The sequence below is a fragment of the Salvelinus alpinus genome, chromosome 11 (assembly GCF_045679555.1).
Source record: "Salvelinus alpinus chromosome 11, SLU_Salpinus.1, whole genome shotgun sequence".
Classification (NCBI taxonomy): domain Eukaryota; kingdom Metazoa; phylum Chordata; class Actinopteri; order Salmoniformes; family Salmonidae; genus Salvelinus; species Salvelinus alpinus.
This window is the reverse complement of record NC_092096.1, coordinates 55,253,543-55,275,836: the sequence shown is the minus strand read 5'-3', so window position 1 is coordinate 55,275,836 and position 22,294 is coordinate 55,253,543. Positions and strand designations below refer to the sequence as shown.

The window sequence follows — 22,294 nt, the reverse complement described above, 5'->3', positions numbered from 1 at the left end:
ACTTGTCACCTCAGCGCGAGCTCAGCTGAGTGTGGTTTCTGTTCTAATTCTCTAGTACTCTTCAGAAAAAAACACTTGATAGGAACCACTCGTTCTGGAGTGACAGTCATCTGCCAGAGTCTGTTATCAGTCACTAGAAGTTTCAATCCAGCGGAGTCCAGTCATACCACCAAGGCCACCAATAGCAAAACCCATCAGGCTTTGGCAATAGCCTGGTCCCAGGTCTCTTTGTGCTGTAGTGCCAACTTCTATAGTTGTTGTCATGCCAAAGACGATAAGGATTGGCAATACGGCACAAAGACATCTGGAACCAGGCTAGCAATGATATCTTTATTTCAATAGATCTCAGGTTGTCAATGATAGGCGGCTAAAGTCAGCTGATAGAGAAGGTGTGCACGGCTTTGCATAATGAGCCCAGATTAGGGAGCGCTAACGCTGACACACAGGTGTACCTCTCATTCAGAGCTGCCGGCACCAAGAACTCAGGGCAGGTACAGAAACACACACAAGTACTAAGAGGGACAGAAAGACCGAGGGGAACCAAGACGGACAGAAAGACAGACTAGCTAAGTCACCATGGCCACACTCTGGGCACAGGCCTTCCTCCTGGTCACCATGGCGATGACGGATGTCCAGGGAACGGTGGAGAAGGAGCTCTCTCCAGAGTGCAGGGAGTTCCTGTACATGGGGACGCCACCCGTGGGCCTGGAGAACCACTCGCTCCAGAAGATCTGCCAGCGCTACAACAACAAGCCGCGCTACGTCACGCTGTACGACACGGCCAACCACGTCCCCATCTACTCAGCCTACACCTTCAAACGCTCCGACGGGGACAAAAGGGTGGACGTGCCCTGGATGTACGAGCCACAGGTAACCTGGAGACATTTCAAGTCAATAGTTGCATCCCAAAAGGCTCCCTATCCCCTATTTAGTCCACTAAATAGTGACTACTTTTGACAAAGGTAGTGCAATACATAGGGAATAGGGTGCCATTTGCGGTGCACCCACTGTAATGCCCGTCCAGTGGATTAGTCCATATTGTAGTATATCATAAGGTATGTTTTGCCATCGCTTTTGAATTTGAAAGTATGTGGCACTAGCTTCACTCTTTATATCATTTAAATGTAATTCAATAACACAAAGCCAATGCTCTATGGTCATCATGAAAATTACAGGATGCTGAACATCATTTCATAGGCTAATATTTGAATGATCATAAAGTCTCCTTTTTACAGCGAGCAAGCGTTTCAAAACGTAGCCTGTTCATGAATCTCATATCCAAATCTACGACACTATTTATCGCTCCTTCATTCTCTCTCGTTGTTTGTTTGTTTGTTTGTCTCCCACCCAGCTGTCCACAGTTTCTGACACCAGGGAGATGCAGGCGTTCCCGCGCGGCTACATGCACAGGAACTTTGAGGACGCCCAGGCCATCCTGGACGACTACACCAACGCCGTCCTCTATGAGCGTGGCCACCTCAACCCTGACGAGCACCAAGCCGACCCAGACGACAAGGCCTCCACCTACACTCTGACCAACGTGGTGCCCCAGGTCCGCCATTTTGTTTTCAAGTTCTTTACTTAAAATTGTACTGTCACATTATGTATTGAACAAAAAATAACAGTGGGGTAATGGACTGAGATACTTTACTAAATACTGAGATACCATTTTTTAAATAAATGAAATGAAAATCCCAGTCAGAAATAATTTAATACCAAAGTAAAATACCAACACCAGTGGATAGCTTTAGCAACCAATAAACAGAGGCACCTATGTATGAAGTAACACTGCCTTTAAGGTCAGAGAGTTCAGCGCTGGCACCTGGAAAGAGCAGGAGCACGTGATCCGCAAGCGCCTCAACAACTATTGCCACGGCACCGCCTACGTTGTCACCGGAATCACCACCTCGGGGAACATGATCCGGCGCCATAACATTGACCGCGTGGCGGTCCCGACATACCTGTGGTCGGCCTACTGCTGTACGGACTACGACCGCAACGCGCCGTACGATGAGCGCTACAAGTTTCCGGCGTTCGCCCACTACGCCCTCAATGAGAAGGAGAACAACCAGGTAAATCTAGAATAAAAATAGATGTATTTTATATAGTGCCTTTCATTACAAAGAGAATCTCAAAGACGCTGTAAAAACAAACAAAACGAATGTAGCAATCTGGCAGGTCTTGGACGATGGTTTAGTGTAGTCTATTCTCATATACTGTTATATCACATACAATAATCCCGCAAGAGATGGGTCCCGAAAGGCGACTTGACACGTAAATAGAATTTGTTTGTTCATTTACTCACTCAATCGTTCATTTATTCATTCATCACTTTTGCTCCGTTCGTTCATTCATCCAACAGGTCCTGGAGTTGTCCATCAAGAAACTGGAGGAGTTCCTCCAGAGGTCCACCTTCGTGGACAAGAACTTCCAGATCTTTGTGGACGACTGTGTCCCGCCTGCCTTTGCTCTGCATTAGGATCCCCTGGTCTCTCAGTGGACTTACCTCCCCAAACCACAAGACCTTACATTTAATTTACACTTCCTGCAATGAAAACAAGTAGTCAACAATAGCAGTCTTCTTAAAGTGCTGTTATTGATAGATTGATTCATGTTTTTTCCCCCCTCTCCAAATACTTTCTGCAAAGATCATGTAGGCCAAGATGATGTTCCCGTCTATGTCTGATTACATAAAGTTCACCCATCTTATGACATACAATTGATATATATTGTCATAAAATGGGTTCTATAATGTGACATTAGCAAGGCTAAGAAACATTCAGAGCAACATTCCGTTTGTGCGTGGGAGGGGTGTCATGTGACCTGTGAAGAAAATAACATACCAGCTCAAACATAGAGTACAACGTGACAATAGAGGTTGTGGTTTAGTCCTATGGTTGGTTGTGCTCGACTATAGAATATGAGATATGAGAATGTGGTTGACATCCCCTCCGGCAGATGTTTAACACCTTCCACTACCCTCCTGTGGTTTTCAACAGGAAATGTGTAAAACAACAACTGTTCAGACTGGTCTTACAAATAATAAAAGTCGTTGCTACTTGTTTCACTGAAGTTCCTGGATGGAATGTTGTTTATCTATACGTCCACAGCACAGGATGCTGCTAAGGGGAGGACGGCTCATAATAATGGCTGAAACGGAGTAAATGGAATCGCATTAAACACATGGAAACCATGTGTTTGATTTATTTGATACCATTCCACTAATTCCGCTCCAGCCATTACCACGAGCCTCTCCACCCCAATTAAGATGCCGCCAACCTCCTGTGATCCACAATCTTATTTACCGGAAGCGTATCATGCTAATTCCAGTGACAATCAAGTCTTTGAAGTAAAACTCTCATGGCACAGCTAGGTTTCCAGACTTCACCTACTACGCCTTCAACGAGGTAAATCTAGTTATTTTACTATTATATTACATACAGAATATTACTTTTGTGTCAAAAAATCCTGTACGGGATGGGTTGCTAACAACGAATTGACGCATAAATAAAACATATAATTCATTCACTCATTCATTCATCCATCTCTTCCTCTGTTCCTCATCCACCAGGTCCTGGAGTTGACCATTAAGAAGCTGGAGTTCTTCCAGAGGTTTACCTTTGAGGAACTTCCAGATCTTTGTGGATGACTGTGTCACGCCATGCCTCTGCTTTGTATTAGGTGGACCACATTGAGTAGGAAAATGTTGTGTAACATTTCAGATAGAAATATGTTATGTAGAACAAACAGACATGTAGACTTAGGAATAATTTCAGATCTATTAATGACATTTCTATCTGAAGGTTCCAGAACTTTATGCCCTGCCAAACACACCTCTGGTCTCACTGTGGGCCTATGCCTCCCCAAAACTCCTTACATTTAATTTACACTTCCTGCAATGGAAACGGATTGGATTTATGCAATGGATTTATGTTTTTATGTAATTATGTACATGATGCTGGATAATGTTCCTACAGTGTCTTCGGAAAGTATTCATAGCCTTTGACTTATTTCCTAAACAAAGACTGCTAAATAATATGTATTAAATACTGCCAGAGTTATATTTTAACATGCTTAACTGAACATATCCATAAAATCACAGCCTGTGCTTTTCAGAGAAAGCCAGGAATTTCAACGAGCACCAAAATACCCCCATTGTGAAAAGAAAGGAAAACAGTCATTTTAACAAACAACTGAGAGGCTAAACATGTCTTTCCCTCCGTAGCTTCGTATTTGCTTTAAATCCTGTCTGCTGGAGAAACTCACTGTTTGTCTACAGCTTCAGATGTGATTTACAGTGCTTTCAGAATGGATTCATAACCCCTTGACTTATTCCACATTTTGTTGTGTTACAGCCTGAATTCCAAATGGATTACATCGCTTTTTTTCTGACTCATCTACACACAATACCCCATCATGACAAAGTGAAAACATGTTTTTAGAAATGTTAGCAAATGTATTCAAAATTAAATACAGATATCTCATTTACATAAGTTTTCACACTCCTGAGTCAATATGTTGTAGAAGCACCTATTGGCAGCGATTACAGCTGTGAGTCTTTCTGGGTAAGTCTCTAAGAGCTTTCCACACCTGGAATGTGCAGCATTTGCCCATTATTCTTTTCAAAACTTTTCAAACTCTGTCAAATTAGTTGTTTATCATTGCTAGACAACCTTTTTCAGGTCTTGCCATATATTTTCAAGTATATTTAAGTCAAAACTATAACTCTGCCACTCAGGAACATTTACTCTCTTCTTGGTAAGCAACTCCAGGGTAATGTAGATTTGGCCTTGTGTTTTAGGTTATTGTCCTGCTGAATGGTGTATTCATCTTTTACCAATAGGTGTATTCATCTCCCAGTGTCTGGTGGAAAGCAGACTGAACCAGGTTTTCCTCTAGGAGTTTGCCTGTGCTTAGCTCCATTCAGTTTATTTTTTAACCTGAAAAACTCCCTAGTCGATTACAAGCATACCCATAACATGATGCAGCAATCACTATGCTTGAAAATATGGAGAGTGGTACTCAGTAATGTGTTGTATTCAGGACAAAAAGTGAATTACTTTGCCACATTTTTTGCAGTATTGCTTTAGTGCCTTGTTGCAAACAGGATGCATGTTTTGGAATATTTTTTTATTCTGTAGAGGCTTCCTTATTTTCACTCTGTCAAGTAGATTACTATTTTGGAGTAACTACAATGTTGCTGATCCATCCTCAGTTTTCTCCTATCACAGCCATTAAACTCTGTAACTGTTTTAATGTCACCATTGGCCTCATGGTGAAATCCCTGAGCGGTTTCCTTCCTCTCCGGCAACTGAGTTAGGAAGGAAACCTGTATCTTTGGAGTGACTGGGTGTACTGATACACGATCCAAAGTGTAATTAATAACCATGCTCAAAGGGATATTTAATGTCTGCTTATTTTTTTACCAATAGGTGCCCTTCTTTACGAGGCATTGGAAAACCTCCCTGGTCTTTGTGGTTGAATCTGTGTTTGAAATTCACTGCTTGACTGAGGGACCTTAGAGATATTGGTAGGTGTGGGGCGGCAGGTAGCCTAGTGGTTAGAGCGTTGGACTAGTAACCGAAAGGTTGCAAGATCAAATCCCTGAGCTGACAAGGTAAAAATCTGTCGTTCTGTCCCTGAACAAGGCAGTTAACCCACTGTTCCTAAGCCATCATTGAAAATAAGAATGTGTTCTTAACTGACTTGCCTAGTTAAATAAAGGTAAAATAAACAATCAACAATAAAAAATCATGTTAAACACTATTATTGCACAGAGTGAGTCCATGTAACTTATTATGTGACTGTTAAGCAAATGTTAACTCCTGAACTGCCATAACTTATTGACTCAAGACATTTTAGCGTTTCATTTTTTTATAAAATAATTTGAAATGTCAAAAAACAAAATTCCACTTTGACATGATGGTGTATGCCAGTGACACAAAATCTCAATTTAATCCATTTTAAATTCAGCCTGTAACACAAACAAATGTGGTAAAAGTCAAGGGGTCTGAATACTTTCTGAAGGCACTGTATGTCTGATTGAATAAAGTTCACCGATTCCAACAGTTGGATGACTCACTTCTTCTGACATACAACAGGTGTACTATATATAAAAGCGTGCTATGATATGACTAATACATTAGTAACGCTTTTTATTCAGAGCAATATTCAGCTGCTGCGTAGAAGGGGTGTCATGCGACCTCTGGGGGTTAAACAACTCTCACATTCAACAGGAACTGAGTGAAACAGCAACTATTCAGACAGGTTTCACCAGTAATAATGCGTAGAAATAAAAACAAAGTCATTGCTACTGATTTCACTGAAATTCCTGATTGGAATGTTGTTTTTCTGAACACTTCTTTACTGGAAACACATCATACTAATTCCAGTGAAAATCAATGAATCCACAAGAAGTCTGAAGGAAAATTGCCAGGCCTCCATTTTGTTTCAGAGCCTTCGTGAAGTTTCATTTCCAATCTACCACTCCACAACGCCTTATTCTGCTCACACCTCAGTCTTTACATGAGAGGATAAGACTAGCCACAGACCCACACACACACACACACACACACACACACACACACACACACACACACACACACACACACACACTTTGCATCTCTCCACTTCAGAGGATGAGAGGCAGTGTACAGCGGAGAGATCACAATCAGCTCTGACTACATTCTACACCGATGGACACTGACACAGGTGACCTTGGGTCCCTCTTTACAGAGCAAAGAGCATGAGATACATAACAAAAGACACAGCCTTTCAGGGCCTAACAGAGCCTGTGTTTTCATATGACCAAGTAAAAGACATCTATCCAATGCGTCATGCTTTAGCTGGGACTAGTCCTGGGTAATCGAAGAAAGCTGAACACTGATAACATTAACTGATGCTCTTCACTTTGCTATGGCCGGCTCGCCACTTTGAATATATGGAAATAGACCTGACAATGGGAAGTCGAGATGGGCCGACCCACTGAGTATCTCTTCACGAGAGAGATGAGACTGTACAGAGAGTTATAGACTACCACGGGAAAGAGTGAAGGGAGAGACCGGAATCTCACGCACGAAATAGCAACAGTAGTGTGTGAAGGGCAGGGGGGAGCGAGGGGAACACATGCCGACACGGTGGGAGGCAAACAAGACAACTAAACAAGATCAGTTCAAGAGAGAGACTGAGCAGCTAACATGGTCACCGTGAAACACTTCTCCATCTACTCTTCTCTGTCCCTGGCGGTCCTGCTGATACTGGGCTGTATGCGAGAGTCCCAGGCCGGGGTGGTGGAGGACTTTAACCACGTGGAGCGCTGTAAGGACTCCCTGTACATGGGAACCCCACCTCGGGGCTACTTCCTCGGTAACTCCCTGAAGAAGCTCTGCCAGCGCTACGAGGACAAGCCGCGCTTCGTCACCCTCTACGACCCCCACAAACACATCCCCGTCTACTCGGCTTATACCTTCAAGAAGTCCGATGGCGAGAAGAGGGTAGACTTCCCCTGGATGTTCGAGCCACAGGTAGAATAGTGTGTGTGTATGTAGTGTGTGTGTGTTGGATTTCGCCTTTGAACATATGCCAAAATGTTTATATGCTCCAATATAGCGAGTCAGCATTCCCATTATGTAATTTCAAAACATATTCGATAAAGGTTCTCTCATGGATGCAGATGACTGACACCCATACACTAGTAGGTAAATCTTGCCGAGCTGTGAGGACAATATTGCTGCTCTAGGCAAAATTAGAAGCTTAAGATAAGCCGCTTCATGGGCTGTGTGAATTGGTGTTACAATGGGACATTGTTGTAATCTGTTCATGTAGGCAGCAGTATTGTGCATATGCAAATTAATTTAATCTTAATTTCTTCATCAAAATCCTCTCTTTCTCTCCCTCTGGCTCTATACCCCCCATCTCCGTCCGTCTGTATCCTCTACCCCCTCTCTCTCTCTCCCTCCACCCCCACCCCCCCTCCATCCGTCTGTAGTTGGCGTCAGAGAAGGGCAGTAGCAACATGGAGCCGTTCCCCCAGTCCTCCTCCCACATGCACATGAACTTTGAGGACAGCCAGGCGGTGCTGGAGGACTATGCTGACGTGGTCCAGTACGAGAGAGGGCATCTCAACCCCGACGAGCACCAGGCTGATCCCCTTGACAAGGCCTCCACCTACACACTGACCAACGTGGTGCCCCAGGTAAGTTGGTTCAGTCTGCACATATAAAAGGTAGTTTGGTGTGTCTACCTTACACTGTTTAAGCGTAGGAGAGGGTGGAAGAAGAAGAAGTATGGGGAAATAACAGGAATGATCTTGCTTTTTTGCCCCAGATCCGTGAGTTCAATATCGGGCCCTGGGCCGAGCACGAGGACCTCATCCGCAAGCGCCTCAACAACTACTGCCGCGGCAAAGCCTACGTGATCACCGGGGTCACAACCTCTGGGAACATGATCCGCCGCGACAACCTGGACCGCGTGGCCATTCCCGAGTACATGTGGTCGGCCTACTGCTGCACCGACTATGACCAGAACGCGCCCTACTTCCTGCGGTACAAGTTCCCGGCGTTCGGGGCCTACGGGCTGAATGACCGCGTCAACAACCACCTGGTGGAGGTTCCGGTGAAGAACCTGGAGAAGTTCCTCAGGGGAAGGATGGACGTGGACAAGAACTTCCAGATCTTCTACAACGACTGTGTGCCTGACTCATAGTGAGCAACCTTGTGATAGTGATTGCAATCATGCCAGCCTCAATGTCACCTCTACATTGTCATCTACTTTCTGTATCGAGTAGATTCTGAAAATATGAATGTAGCCTGTGGGTGAGTTGTTGCTTACAAGCAGTAAAGATGATCTTTCAAACCTTGTTCCGCCTCCATTGTCCATTCGATGTATAACAACTAATGTGAAGTTTAGGCCTAACCCCTAGTTCAAGAAACAGCTTTTCGTAAGAAAATGAATCTCACTTTCATGCAGACACTGCTCCTAAAATGTGCAGTCAGACTATGAGCCTTTTGAGACTATAGACATAGCAGCATGTGGGTGGTAAAACCCTTCTCCATCTAAAATAATCATGTCCTATTTAAAACCCAATGTCTGTTCTTTGATCAGAAGCTTCATTTGCATGTTGGCCTCTGGGTAACAAGCACAAGTCAGAGTGATTTGAATCAAGGAGAACTTGCCGGGCTTATATTCTCTACTGCAGAGACAGACTGCACTGAACGGCATAGAAAAAAGTCAAGATGTTGATTGTCTGGTACGAGATGAAGTGAATCCATAAGAATTCATGTTGGATAATTACTGTATTCACATTCCAGAATTATATTCACCAGGCTTGACTATCTTTTAAAGGTTTATTTACTGCCACAGAACTAGGGTTGCAAAATTCCATGGAACTTGGTTTTCCAGATATCCCAGTTGGAGGATCCCTGATTTCGGGAACCGGGATTTCGGGAAAAACAGGGAATTTATTGAAAGTTCCAGGGGACTCATTTATCAATATTACATAGAAACTATTCTCAAATACTACTTACGAATGGAATTTACCATTTTCGTTGGCAAAGAAAAAGTGTGATTTATCAAACAATCCTACGAGCCTCATATGCACACCGGTAGGAGATAACCACAGAGAAATACCAATTGTTCTCAGACTCAGTGCTCGTGCACGACCTTGGCTATTTGCATTTCGAAACGCCCCTAATTAACCATATATGGTCAAAATCATCCTTTTAAAGCCTGTGGGGAATATACAACGCCATCTTATGAAATACAACAGTGCTACCCATAAACGCTACGAAGTCAAAAAAATTCAGACTGAAATAGGGGTGCTAACAACCACCATATCGAAGTAAACTTGGAGTCATGCAATTGCATGGTCTGTAGTCCAGAGGAAACTGGTGGGAAGAGCTATAGGAGGACGGGCTCATTGTAATGGCTGGAATGGAATTAGGTTTCCACTAGTTTGATACCGTTCCCTCTATTCGATTCCAAGCATTACAATAAGCCTCTCCTATTATAGCTTCTCCCACCAGCCTCCTCTGGTGTAGTCCTCACACCACAACTCGGGAAACCATGCCATTTATTAGACTATGAAATAACTTAGGAACTTCACAGGGTGGTGAAAGTGCAGTGATGTTGATGCTAGTGATGCACCGATATTACATTTTTGGCCGATACCGATATCCGACATTTTCCTTGCCAAAACACCCGTTACGATAACCGATATTTACAATTTTAGCGGCCTTTTAAGCATTCTAGTACAGTTAAATAGTTAGACCACTGCGTCCATGTGTGTGTGTTAAGACACTGCATCTCAGTGCAAGAGGCGTCACTACAGTCCCTGGTTCGAATCCAGGCTTTATCACATCCGGCCGTGATTGGGAGTCCCATAGGGCGGCACACAATTGGCCCAGCGTCGTCCGGGTTTAGCCGTCATTGTAAATAAGAATTTATTCTTAACTGACTTTCTTAGTTAAATAAAGGTTACACACACACACACCAAAATGTTATTTTGTTGGCATTTATGTATGTCCCCATCAGTTACACCAGCTCTGTCAGGAGGAATGGGCAAAAATTCACCCAACTTATTGTGGGAAGCTTGTGGAAGGCTACCCAAAACGTTTGACCCAAGTTAAACAATTTAAAGGCAATGCTACCAAATACTAATTGAGTGTATGTAAACTTCTGACCCACTGGGAATGTGATGAAAGAAATAAAAGCTTAAATAAATCACTCTTTACTATTATTCTGACATTTCACATTCTTAAAATAAAGTGGTGATCCTAACTGACCTAAAACAGGGAATTTTTACTAGGATTAAATGTCAGGAATTGTTAAAAACTGAGCTTAAATGTATTTGGCTAAGGTGTATGTAAACTTCCGACTTCAACTGTACATCATGCATCCCTAGTTGATGCTCCTTTCAAAAAAATATAGAGAATCTTATTCTGGTGACATGATGATCGATGCTTGACTGACATTTGACAAATATTCTCTCTCTTATCCATAATTATCTCATCATGTAGACTAGACAACCCGCACAGACTACCTGCAATGTATCTGTGAGCTGTTGGCTAGAGTACATGCCAAGACCAGAGTCGGCACATTTGCTACTTAATGTAACACAACAGTTTGTGACAGAAGTATCGGTAGAGTTGAGCACACTCTGAAGCAAACATTCATATTGATTAATCTCACTTGGGTTTACGCACAGATTTGCACGTACGCATGATTGGTAAATGAGGCCCCAGGAATATTGCAACCCTACACAGAACTAGAGTGATTCTGTTACTATGGTAATGTCCTCACACCATATGAAGTCTGCATTTATCAACAAGAGGGCAATAGTGTTATACTCATACACTACCAGTCCCTACTTGCTGTACAGGACAGTACAAATATATTTAACATATCTTTATTTGTGGATCATAACAGATGTTCTCTTTCAAATATACATTATTTAAAAAATATTTTCTCAGATAATTACAACAGACATTTAATGAAACGATTATCCAATTAAGTCCTTACAAGAATTCTATCTGGCTGCAATTAGTGGGGAAAAAATATCAGAATTGGGCTGCCTGTGTAAACGCAGCCAAAGAGTTCACGACACATCGCTTCTTTTCCCCCTGATCTGTCCTTCTCCGTTTCATTTCCGGGAAGTCTGAGGAAGACACAAGTTATAGAAAGAGCTATGATCCAGTGACCCTACTTTTTTCCACGACACCCACCCCAGCCCCTGCACCAACGTCATCTCCAGTCTGGGCCCATAGTAGTGAGGGTCCATCACCAGCAGGTAGCTCCCCTGGCCCCCAGGCCGAGTGCACACACCCAGGATCCCCTTGGAGGAGTTGTCCCGGTCGCCTCCCATCATGACAGGGGACCCCTGGCTCTGGAAGTGCTGGTGGAGCTCCTCAGCAGCCCTCTCTAGTTCTACCCCTCCACCCCGCACGTGGACAACCTTACAGGGGACGTCGTAGTAGTAGTCGAGGACCAGGGCCGCCTCAAACGTCCCTATCCACTCGCGAGAACCAGCGAACATGGCAAGCTTGTCCCCCATTGCGACCAGGGCGTGCTGGATTTCGGGGAGGCTGGGTGGGGGTCTGCATTTGCCCTTAGGTGGTGGTGGGGTCCAGCTCTGGCACAGCCAAGAGGCCATGGTCTGTAAGGTGCGGTAGCCACAGCCCCAGCCCCTGTCGTCCTGTCCATCACACCCATAGTGGAAGTAGAGACACTCCCCAGATATTAGGGAGCATTTGACGACATCTGGTGCTGGGCTAGGAAGTCCAATGTGTGCATTCTTCAGCAGAGTCTCTGTCCAATCTGCATTACGCTCTGTGCCTTTGTGTTTTTCTCCCACCACTGCCTTTTCACCCCAGTCAATCCCCTCAGAAACGTTTTCCCCTAGATTAGCCATATGTCTTCAAGCCTTGAGAACGCTTGTCGATGTGGCAATTCTGCTGTCATTCCATGATGCACGTCATTTTCTTCTTCAATCTAAACCTTAAAAATCCAGGTAGAAGTGCAATTTTGTTACTCGGTTTTCCTGTTTCATTTACCTTGAATATTATTCGATGTACAGAGAAAAACATACGTGGAGTTTTTTACAGTCTGATCAAAACTGTGACTTAGTTCGTCGCTGAAATAGTTCCCACTATCCGCAAAAGTTGACGAATGAGTTCCTATCTGGACTTGGTGGGAAACATTTTCTGAAACGACGTAGGCGCTTGTTATTGGTCACTATTTTATGGATTACACATTCTCAATATTTTAAACATAGATTGTCCCCCTTCCCTAACACCTCCCCCTTCTTTTGCATCATGCGCACAGTCGCACACCTGTAAATGATTGATTGACAGCTGGCTGTCAGTGATCCTGCCCGGATGATCAGTCTAGTCTGTATGATTTTGTAATATAGCCTACCACATAAACTGTCAAATTCCGTATGATATTACGCATTGCAGTAATTAACACTTCTCAGTCTTACCGTTTTCACAGTCGAACAGATGTTTTTGTTACTAAAAATGACATTGTTCTTGGTGGTGATCTCCCTACCTTGTGCGCGTGTGGAGAAGATAATGACTGACGATGACCACAATTTTTTTTATTATTCCAACGGTCGTCTCGAGATTCCTCCCTCTGCCAATACATTTTGTTGGTAGGTCAGCTTTTCTTTGAAACCGAAAATATGTCTCAATTTTGTCTCCCAAGTCCTCTAAAATCAGAAAAACATTGGGATATAGACGGGCTACAAGTAAAATGCTATGAAATGCAGGTGCCAAACGCAAAATTAGGATACAGTGAATAGATAATTCTTCAAAAAGAGAGAGGCATTGTTTTCGCAACCTCACATTCTTCTGCTGTGGTATATTTGCGATCACACAATTTAATGTGCATCCTGCCATCTACGATGCGGGATGGAAACGGAACTAACAAAAATAAATCAAACAACTTTTCATTTAAAAATAAATAAAACAGATCTGATCTCTACGCAGGCTCAAGGGGAACCTGGGGGGTTGGGTCTTCCCTTACCATTACCCCTTGCAAGTCTTCAGATGTAAAATCCCTAAATTCCAAAAACGTTTCTGCCGCAGCCACAATAATGTCCAGTTTCTTCGACTTCTCGGAGACTTGCTGTGCAGTTTATAACTGTGGCAAGGAACGCAACAAAATCCACCTTTTTAATGCACATGGTATATTTGTCTTGCAGCAAACATTTACTACAGGCTGTGGTATATCCACTACCATATCTTCACTGGCATCACTTGTTATCTCAATTATTTTTATAGCCTCCGCATAGGAGATTCGATTGACCTCTCTATCCTCAATTTCATTCACCCTTACAGGGCACTCCAGGAACTAAGCATCACGATCCCCACCACAATTGCAACACTTCACCCTCACCACAATTGCAACACTTCACCCTCACCACAATTGCAACACTTCACCCTCACCACAATTACAACACTTCACCCTCACATTTTTCCTGTGCACCTGTTTCATTAGATGGTGTCTATGTAACGGATGTGAAATGGCTAGCTAGTTAGCGGGTACGCGCTAGTAGCGTTTCAATCAGTTACGTCACTTGCTCTGAGACTTAAGTAGGGTTTCCCCTTGCTCTGCAAGGGCCGTGGCCTTTGTGGAGCGATGGGTAACGATGCTTCGTGGGCGACCGTTGTTGATGTGTGCAGAGGGTCCCTGGTTCGCGCCCGTGTCGGGGCGAGGGGACGACGTAAAGTTATACTGTTACATTGGTGCCGTGACCCGGATCACTGGTTGCTGCGGAAAAAGGATGAGGTTGAAAGGGGGGTGAGTGTAACGGATGTGAAATGGCTAGCTAGTTAGCGGGTACGCGCTAGTAGCGTTTCAATCAGTTACGTCACTTGCTCTGAGACTTAAGTAGGGTTTCCCCTTGCTCTGCAAGGGCCGTGGCCTTTGTGGAGCGATGGGTAACGATGCTTCGTGGGCGACCGTTGTTGATGTGTGCAGAGGGTCCCTGGTTCGCGCCCGTGTCGGGGCGAGGGGACGACGTAAAGTTATACTGTTACATCTACATCTGAATTGGTCTGGCCTGGGTTTCCCAAAAGCATCCTAGAACTAAAATAATCTTAATTCTATTGAAACTAAATTGACGAAAGAGGATTTTAGTGCCATGAGGCTTTTGGAAAACCCAGCCCAGGACTGTGGCAGTGAGTCCAGAGTAAGTAGCCTAGTGTAGCAATGAAAAAACAAAAATAACACATTAAATTGTGGCAGCTTTTATATGAGAAAGTTTGGTCTGTCTCACTATTCTTTTGGCTGTCTTTAATGGTCAATGGCAAATAAGTTTCTGTCTGTAATGTAGGCAATTTAAGTGACAATGCACTCTTTAAATTGTCAAAACATATGAAATTATAGGATGTTGTAGGCCTATAGCCAATGCTTCTTCATCCCCTGCAGGTAAATGGGGAATGGCTGATGTACTCCAACAAACTGGTGTTCTCTCTTGGCATGTGTTCTCTCCCCACCCTCAGTGGCAGCCTGATAGTCAGAAGGGTTAAAACCGTCATACCCATCGAGTGCCACTATAAAAAGTGAGTCCTGAGTGGCATGATGGTAGTGAATTATATATGTTGAGGTACATTCTAATTAAGAAAATGGCACACATAGGAAACCACAGAAAAAAACATGACTTTTACAGTCCACATTGTAGCTCACTCTCAGATGGTCATTAAGGAGACAAAGATTTATCATATTTCATAGCTTTTGTTTCTTAGGAAACAAAGTGAGTGGGGAGCTGCTGATTCAACATTGATGCCCATGACCACCATCAGTGCCATGTGGCTGCTACACTTCTCTCTACACATCATGCATGGTGAAACTTACTAAGGGCTGGGATATGAGCTCACAACCACTGACACAATAGCACAAATACAATTTATTTTCGCTATTTTGAAGTTGAAGATGGAATTATGAATCTGTCATACTACACCACGTATTACCACTTCACAAGGTAACCATGTAATTTAGACTAAGGACCAAACAACAGAGAGACAATGGCTGAGTTTGAAATATGTCTTGCCAACTACTTACTAAAACTGCATACTGTGTACTAATCGTACTACATACTACTTATAACGTACTGTTTAAGAAAATAGAATGAAGTAAGCAACAAAAAATCCACATACTAGGCTCATCCATACCGAGAATGCATAATCTACTGCGCAATTTCGTTGATTCCCGACATTGGTTAATTTTGGTACAGCGCGTCACCATATCTAATTATCAGCTGTTGTCAAACACACGTGGGTCTCGAATGACGATTTTCTTCCTGAATAGAGTCGTAGAAGATTATCGATTGGCCGCTCTAAAAATGAAAATACGTTAACAACGGAGGCAGTCGGGAAGAGGAGAGATCAGGTGGGACCATTCTAGCCAATGAGAGTGCAGATACGCGTGTGAACAACATGCGCACAAATCCGATATAAAGTTGTTTTTCTCAAAGTTGACAGGATGTCACTTGTCCTACTTGTATCAGTACACTCGTAACAACCTAAGCATTACGAAACGTATATTCTATCAAATAAGCCTCACGGAGCAAATAAGCCATTACATTTTTGACATACCCAAAATGTCTACCATTTAGAAGGCAAGAATAGGTATTCAGACAAGGCCATTGACTCCTCTCTACAACAGGTGAATGGAGCGCGCCCGTACCTCCACTGTGTACCAGCAGGGGGAGCCAGTGTTGTTGGAGGCCAGGGTGTAAGGCTCGCTGCATCCCTCTGACGATCTAAGTGGACTACTTTGTTGTCACACGGAACTCTGACCCTCTCTCTGTGCCTAGCTACAAATGCATTGGAACGCATGGGACAGTGTCTCACAGAGAGGAACAAGCCTGTGTTAGGTGCCTTTAGGTGCCTTTTGGCAAACTCCAAGCGGGCTGTCATGTGCCTTTTACTGATGAGTGGCTTACGTCTGGCCACTCTACCATAAAGGCCTGATTGGTGGAGTGCTGCAGAGATGATTGTCCTTCTGGAAAGTTCTCCCATCTCCACAGAGGAACTCTGGAGCTCTGTCAGAGTGACCATCGGGTTCTTGGTCACTTCCCTGACTAAGGCACTTCTCCCCCGATTGCTCAGTTTGGCAGGGCGGGCCAACTATAGGAAGAGTCTTGGTTGTTCCAAACTTCTTTCATTTAAGAATGATGGAGGCCACTGTGTTCTTGGGGACCTTCGATGCTGCTGAAATGTTTTGGTACCTTTCCCCACGATCTGTGCCTCGACACAATAATGTCTCGGAGCTCTACGGACAATTCCTTCAACCTCATGACTTGGTTTTTGCTCTGACATGCACTGCCAACTGTGGGACCTTAGAAAACTGATAGTGATGGGCCCGGCACATCCCTGCTGCAAACAGGTTACTTTCCTCTTTTAAGCTCACAGCTTCACATATGTCTACAAGACTGAGAGGCTAGATCAAGTTGGCATAATATCGACAAATTATATTCACTAATTGGATAGGCTATTAATGGTTATCCTCCTTGGGGTGATTAGTGAATGATATGCTGGCATGGCTGGTGTCCACTGCATAGTAATGACAATTGCTGTTTCCTTACACCACAATGTGGCCACTACAGACTCTACCCAACCCCATTGAAGGGGTCACCTTTCTATCGCTGGACAGCCTTCCAAAGATTATAGCTTGAGTTACTTCAGGTGTCAAGCTAAGATAATAGAATCAAAATGCAGTGATAAAATAACCTATGTGATAAGAATATGTTGGGATGATGAATAATCATGCCTGAAAGCATGTGGTGTTTGAAATGAAACTGGGTAAAACCCACAGGTGGTGAACTATACTGTGGTTAGATGGATCAGGTAGTGTGACTATTTCCATGGTTGTGGTGTGGTGGGGAAACGCCCTCTTAGGTCACACTTATATTTTATTCCTAAATAAAGACGGTTAAATAATATGTATTAAGTACTGCCAGAGTTTTATTTTAACATACTGCATGTTATGTATCTACCTATGCTTAACTGAACATATCCATAAAATCGTGGTCTGTGCTTTCCGGGAAAAGCCAGGAATTTCAACAATTTCACCAAAATACCCCCATTGTGAAAAGAAAGGAAAACAGTCATTTTAACAAACAACTGAGAGGCTAAACATGTCTTCCCCTCCGTAGCTTCGTATTTGCTTTAAATCCTGTCTGCTGGAGAAACTCACTGTTTGTCTACAGCTTCAGATGTGATTTACAGTGCTTTCAGAATGGATTCATAACCCCTTGACTTATTCCACGTTTTGTTGTGTTACAGCCTGAATTCCAAATGGATTACTTCGCTTTTTTTCTGACCCATCTACACACAATACCCCATAATGACAAAGTGAAAACATGTTTTTAGACATTTTTGCAAACGGGATGCATGTTTTGGAATTTTTTTATTCTGTACAGGCTTCCTTATTTTCAATCTGTCAATTAGGTTAGTATGGTGGCGCAACCACAATGTTGTTGATCCATCCTCAGTTTTCTCCTTTTATTATTTTAAAGTCACCATTGGCCTCATGGTGAAATCCATGAGCGGTTTCTTTCCTCTCCAGCAGCTGAGTTAGGAAGGACTCCTGTATCTTTGTAGTGACTGGGTGTATTGACACACCATCCAAAGTGTAATTAATAATTTCACCATGATCAAAGGGATATTCAATGTCAGCTTCTTTTTTCTTTTACCCATCTACCAATAGGTGCCCTCCTTTACAAGGCATTGGAAAACCTCCCTGGTCTTTGTGGTTGAATCCGTGTTTGAAATCCACTGCTTGACTGAGGGACCTTACAGATAATTGTATGTGTACAGAGATGAGGAAGTCATAAAAAAAAATCATGTTAAACACTATTATTTCACACAGTGACTCCATGGAACTTATTATGTGACTTGTTAAGCAAATCTTTACTCCTGAACTTACTTGGTGATCTTATCGTAGTTTGGATGATAGAGCCAACTCCAACCATGAAATCCTTAAAGTGGTTAGAAAGCTCAGGGTTCAGTCAATGAACCGGGGCCTCAATGTCGCTATAGATAAAAGATTATTCAGATAGGGACCTCTGTGGCCCCATAGCTAAGGAGAGCATCAAGCGTGTCCAACCACTGCACCACAACTCCTGAACAAATGATCCATTCATTGTTGTTAGTTTGTTACACTTGTTGGGTTTGTTCCATTGATCAATTGAATAGTGTTGCCTGCACGCCTCAAGTGCCACACGTGTTTGTGTTGTCTTTCTTGACCAACTACACCCTGTTAAAGGAATTAAGGGAATTGGCACTGGACTAGCAGATGAAACAGCTGTGTTGTGCTGGGTCGTTTAGACTGGAGTGTGTTTTCTATTATGCCATGTTAGGCTATGAGATCGGGGCTTCTGGGAAGTTTGAACAGCTGCGCGAGCCCTCAGCCCTGTACTGCTTACAGTCATAGGGATTTCATCTCTCTTTTGGCACAGTTCGGGACCCTAGTAGACTTGGCACATTTCCAAACCCTAGGATGATACTAAAAGTAGGCTCCCCCCGTACAGGAGCATACAGTAATATAACGGTCTATTATTTATTCACATTATTATTACAGAAAAGGTTAGGTCTATGGAGGAGTGACAGAGTTAAACACCAAGCATACTGTATCTCTGCTGTGTTTCCTGCCAGAGTAAAAAGGCTATTCTAGCGACGTGGAACCTGTCTCAGACCAAGTTGTTGTTTATCAGTAGATGAGGCTCTTCTCAGTCTATTCAAATCCTCTTTGCTGAAGAGCCGCCAGGTATTTATAGCTGTGTGTGTGTGGGGAGGTTCTTCCTTAAACAATCAACAGGGGTGGCTCGAGGTCAGGGTGGTTGGCTAGGCCACAGGGGAAGGCGGTTTGTAGAGACTGCCAAACAGCAGGTCAGATTTCCTCTTTTGGCCGATGGTCCCTTATTGTGGCGTTAAGCACGAGCCTCACCTCCTCGACCATCGCCATGACGCCTCGGGCTGCAGGTCAGGGTGAGACCATGGCAGCCGGGCCATAGAATACCACACACTAGAGGGGTGAGAGAGAGTTATATTATGTAGAGGAACCAGCACGAACTAGCCTTGTTGGTTCTTGTTTGTTTCCCATTTGCCGTGGAACTGGAAACAAAACTTGGTAAAATGGAGACTAAAATGGAGACTGAACAGAACAGAGGAGAGATGGACAAATATACAACTTATCATCACGCGAGAAGAGGATCGCTGTAGCCGGTTGAGAGACCAGCTTATGCATCGAAAGAAATGCGTGGTGGGAACTGTGAGATTGTCACATACAAATCAAATCAAATCAAATTTTATTTGTCACATACACATGGTTAGCAGATGTTAATGCGAGTGTAGCGAAATGCTTGTGCTTCTAGTTCCCGACAATGCAGTAATAACCAACAAGTAATCTAACCTAACAATTCCACAACTACTACCTTATACACACAAGTGTAAAGGGATAAAGAATATGTACATAAAGATATATGAATGAGTGATGGTACAGAACGGCATAGGCAAGATTCAGTAGATGGTATAGAGTACAGTCTATACATATGAGATGAGTAATGTAGGGTATGTAAACATAAAGTGGCATAGTTTAAAGTGGCTAGTGATACATGTATTACATAAAGATGGCAAGATGCAGTAGATGATATAGAGTACAGTATATACATATACATATGAGATGAGTAATGTAGGGTATGTAAACATTATATTAAGTGGCATTGTTTAAAGTGGCTAGTGGTACATTTTTACATCATTTCCATCAATTCCCATTCAATGCAGTTGAAGTGTGTCTGGCATCCACAAAATGACTTACAGCGTGGGGAGGTAGTTGTGATAGTTATCATAAGCATTGTTTACATCCAAAAGGTTAGTCTCCTCCCGTTCCTCATGGCCCATAGGTATCAAATTAAGGTCATTGAATAAGGAAGTTCATAAAATGTATTAAATAACTACTTGCTACTGTTATTACAAGCAGGACACAATGCGACTCTTGTGGTGACGAGCTTCGGGGCTTCCTGTCCCAGAAAATCCCTATTGGAGGGGTCATGACATAAGTGGAACCTGTCCCAGGGTTGACCCGACTGGAAGATTACTCTTCGACTGCGGACAGACGCCTGTGTTGGTCCGAAAACAATAACTTCCGACAGGCTTACTGTCCCCGACCTGGCTCCTGTCTCTCTGGTCCCCCCCATTCTTTCCTGTGAGTTTCCTGTCTTGTGTCGCGCCAGTGGACTGACTTGCAGAAGGCAGACCTATCTGGCTGTCTTCCCAGCGGCAGGGAGAAAGACTGCCGCCATGCACTTTCACTGGTGCTGTTTACTATGTTGTGGATTCTCTCTCCCTCTGTCTCTCTCGCTCTCTTTCCCTGACTCCTGGCTGTCTTTGTTTATTGACAACAAGGGGAGGTGGGTGTCCTTGGGCTCGTCCCTCTTTCCCTTTTAAATCATTCCTAATGCAACGGCAACGTAGGTCCCAGCCATGGAGTCACTAAGACGGGGACACCCCCCAGCCCCCAGCCTTGACACATGGCTCGCAGCACGTACCTTGTCTCTCTCTCCCCCCTCTCTCAATTTGGCTCAGGCATAAGCAAACAGCCCAGAGTTTGATTTGAGCAAACAGTTCAGGAAGCCGTGGACCCAGGCCAGACTGACAACCATGACAATGTTAAGAGACATTGAGACTGCACAGCCAGTCACGTGGATTATCTTTGATGCTCACTGCATGTCTATGTGAAGGTGTGCTTTGTAAACCACCTGTCCTTTGTAGCCTGTAATATCCAAGGTGCCCACAAGTTGTTTGCTATGCAACATTTTACAGCAATAGTGGGTGAGAAATTCACACCTGGGGCCTTCCATTTATAGAAAGTCTGAAATGATGCCAAAATCAAATGGCCCAATGGCGTTAATGAATTGTGACAGGAATTACATACAGTAGTTTGACCTTGTGATAAGATGGTCTATACAGTCTACTTCACTATTGAACCCTGTTTCTTAGCAAGTTTTCTTCGAATTTGATCATTTAAAATAATGTGTTCCTAACTGGTGCTGCTGCCATGTTGTGTTGATACCATCTTGTTGTCATGTGGTGTTGCTTCCATGCTGTGTTGTCATGTGTTGCTGCCATGCTATGTTGTTGTCTTAGGTCTCTCTTTATGTAGGGTTGTGGTGTCTCTCTTGTCCTGATGTGTGTTTTGTATTATATATATATATATATTTTTTATTCCAGCCCCTGTCCCCGCCAGAGGCCTTTTTGCCTTTTGGTAGGCCGTCATTGTAAAAAAAGAATTTGTTCTTAACTGACTTGCCTAGTTAAATAAAGTTTAAATAAATAAATACATCTTATTGAATCCTCTTCATACCTAGAATAATACAAGGTCTATTAAAGATTGGCACTTTAATGACGGAGGACGGGCTCGTGGTAATGGCTGGAGCGGAATCAGTGGAACTGGATCAGATACATCAAGCACATGGTTTTCATGTGCTTGATGCTATTTCATTTCATTTGCTCCATTATTATGAGTTGTTCTCCCCTCAGCAGCCTCGTGTGATTTCCAACACTGCCGGTCTTGGGGCCAGTCATTATTCAATAGGATTTGGACCTATTTGAGGAGGAGGTGAAAAAAAAACTATATTTATCGCTTGTAAATGATCAGACGGAGCAGACCGAACATCAGTATCACTTTTAATGAGCCATGTGGGTGTAATGTAGTCCAAGTATATTTAAAGGCATTTTTAAAGGCTTTTTATAAGAATCCATGAGCTGTTATGAATGCTTATAGCAAGTGTTAT

General features: G+C 43.4%; 3 protein-coding genes across 4 annotated transcripts; 2 read left to right on the top strand and 1 right to left on the bottom strand.

Moving 5' to 3' along the window:
- Positions 1–22: 22 nt before the first annotated feature.
- On the top strand, positions 23–3,072 carry LOC139533336 (endonuclease domain-containing 1 protein-like). Its single transcript, XM_071331389.1, has 4 exons — positions 23–870; positions 1,352–1,552; positions 1,800–2,072; positions 2,363–3,072. Exons 1-4 carry the CDS (start codon positions 577–579, stop codon positions 2,477–2,479), a joined length of 885 nt encoding a protein of 294 aa, XP_071187490.1. The 5' UTR covers positions 23–576; the 3' UTR covers positions 2,480–3,072.
- A 3,914-nt stretch (positions 3,073–6,986) lies between these two features.
- On the top strand, positions 6,987–8,858 carry LOC139534463 (endonuclease domain-containing 1 protein). Its single transcript, XM_071333632.1, has 3 exons — positions 6,987–7,523; positions 7,988–8,194; positions 8,326–8,858. The coding sequence occupies exons 1-3, from the start codon at positions 7,197–7,199 to the stop codon at positions 8,701–8,703; spliced, it is 912 nt and encodes a 303-aa protein (XP_071189733.1). The 5' UTR covers positions 6,987–7,196; the 3' UTR covers positions 8,704–8,858.
- Positions 8,859–11,388: 2,530 nt separating this feature from the next.
- On the bottom strand, positions 11,389–13,162 carry ufsp1 (UFM1-specific peptidase 1). Of its 2 annotated transcripts, none has more exons than XM_071333635.1 (2): positions 13,045–13,162; positions 11,389–12,492 (listed from the first exon to the last, which is right to left on the bottom strand). In XM_071333635.1, the coding sequence occupies exon 2, from the start codon at positions 12,404–12,406 to the stop codon at positions 11,639–11,641; it is 768 nt and encodes a 255-aa protein (XP_071189736.1). In that variant the 5' UTR covers positions 12,407–12,492; positions 13,045–13,162; the 3' UTR covers positions 11,389–11,638. The 2 variants fall into 2 exon arrangements, with proteins under 2 accessions (XP_071189736.1, XP_071189735.1); XM_071333634.1 differs by lacking the exon at positions 13,045–13,162 and adding an exon at positions 12,584–12,730.
- Between the last annotated feature and the right edge of the window lie 9,132 nt (positions 13,163–22,294).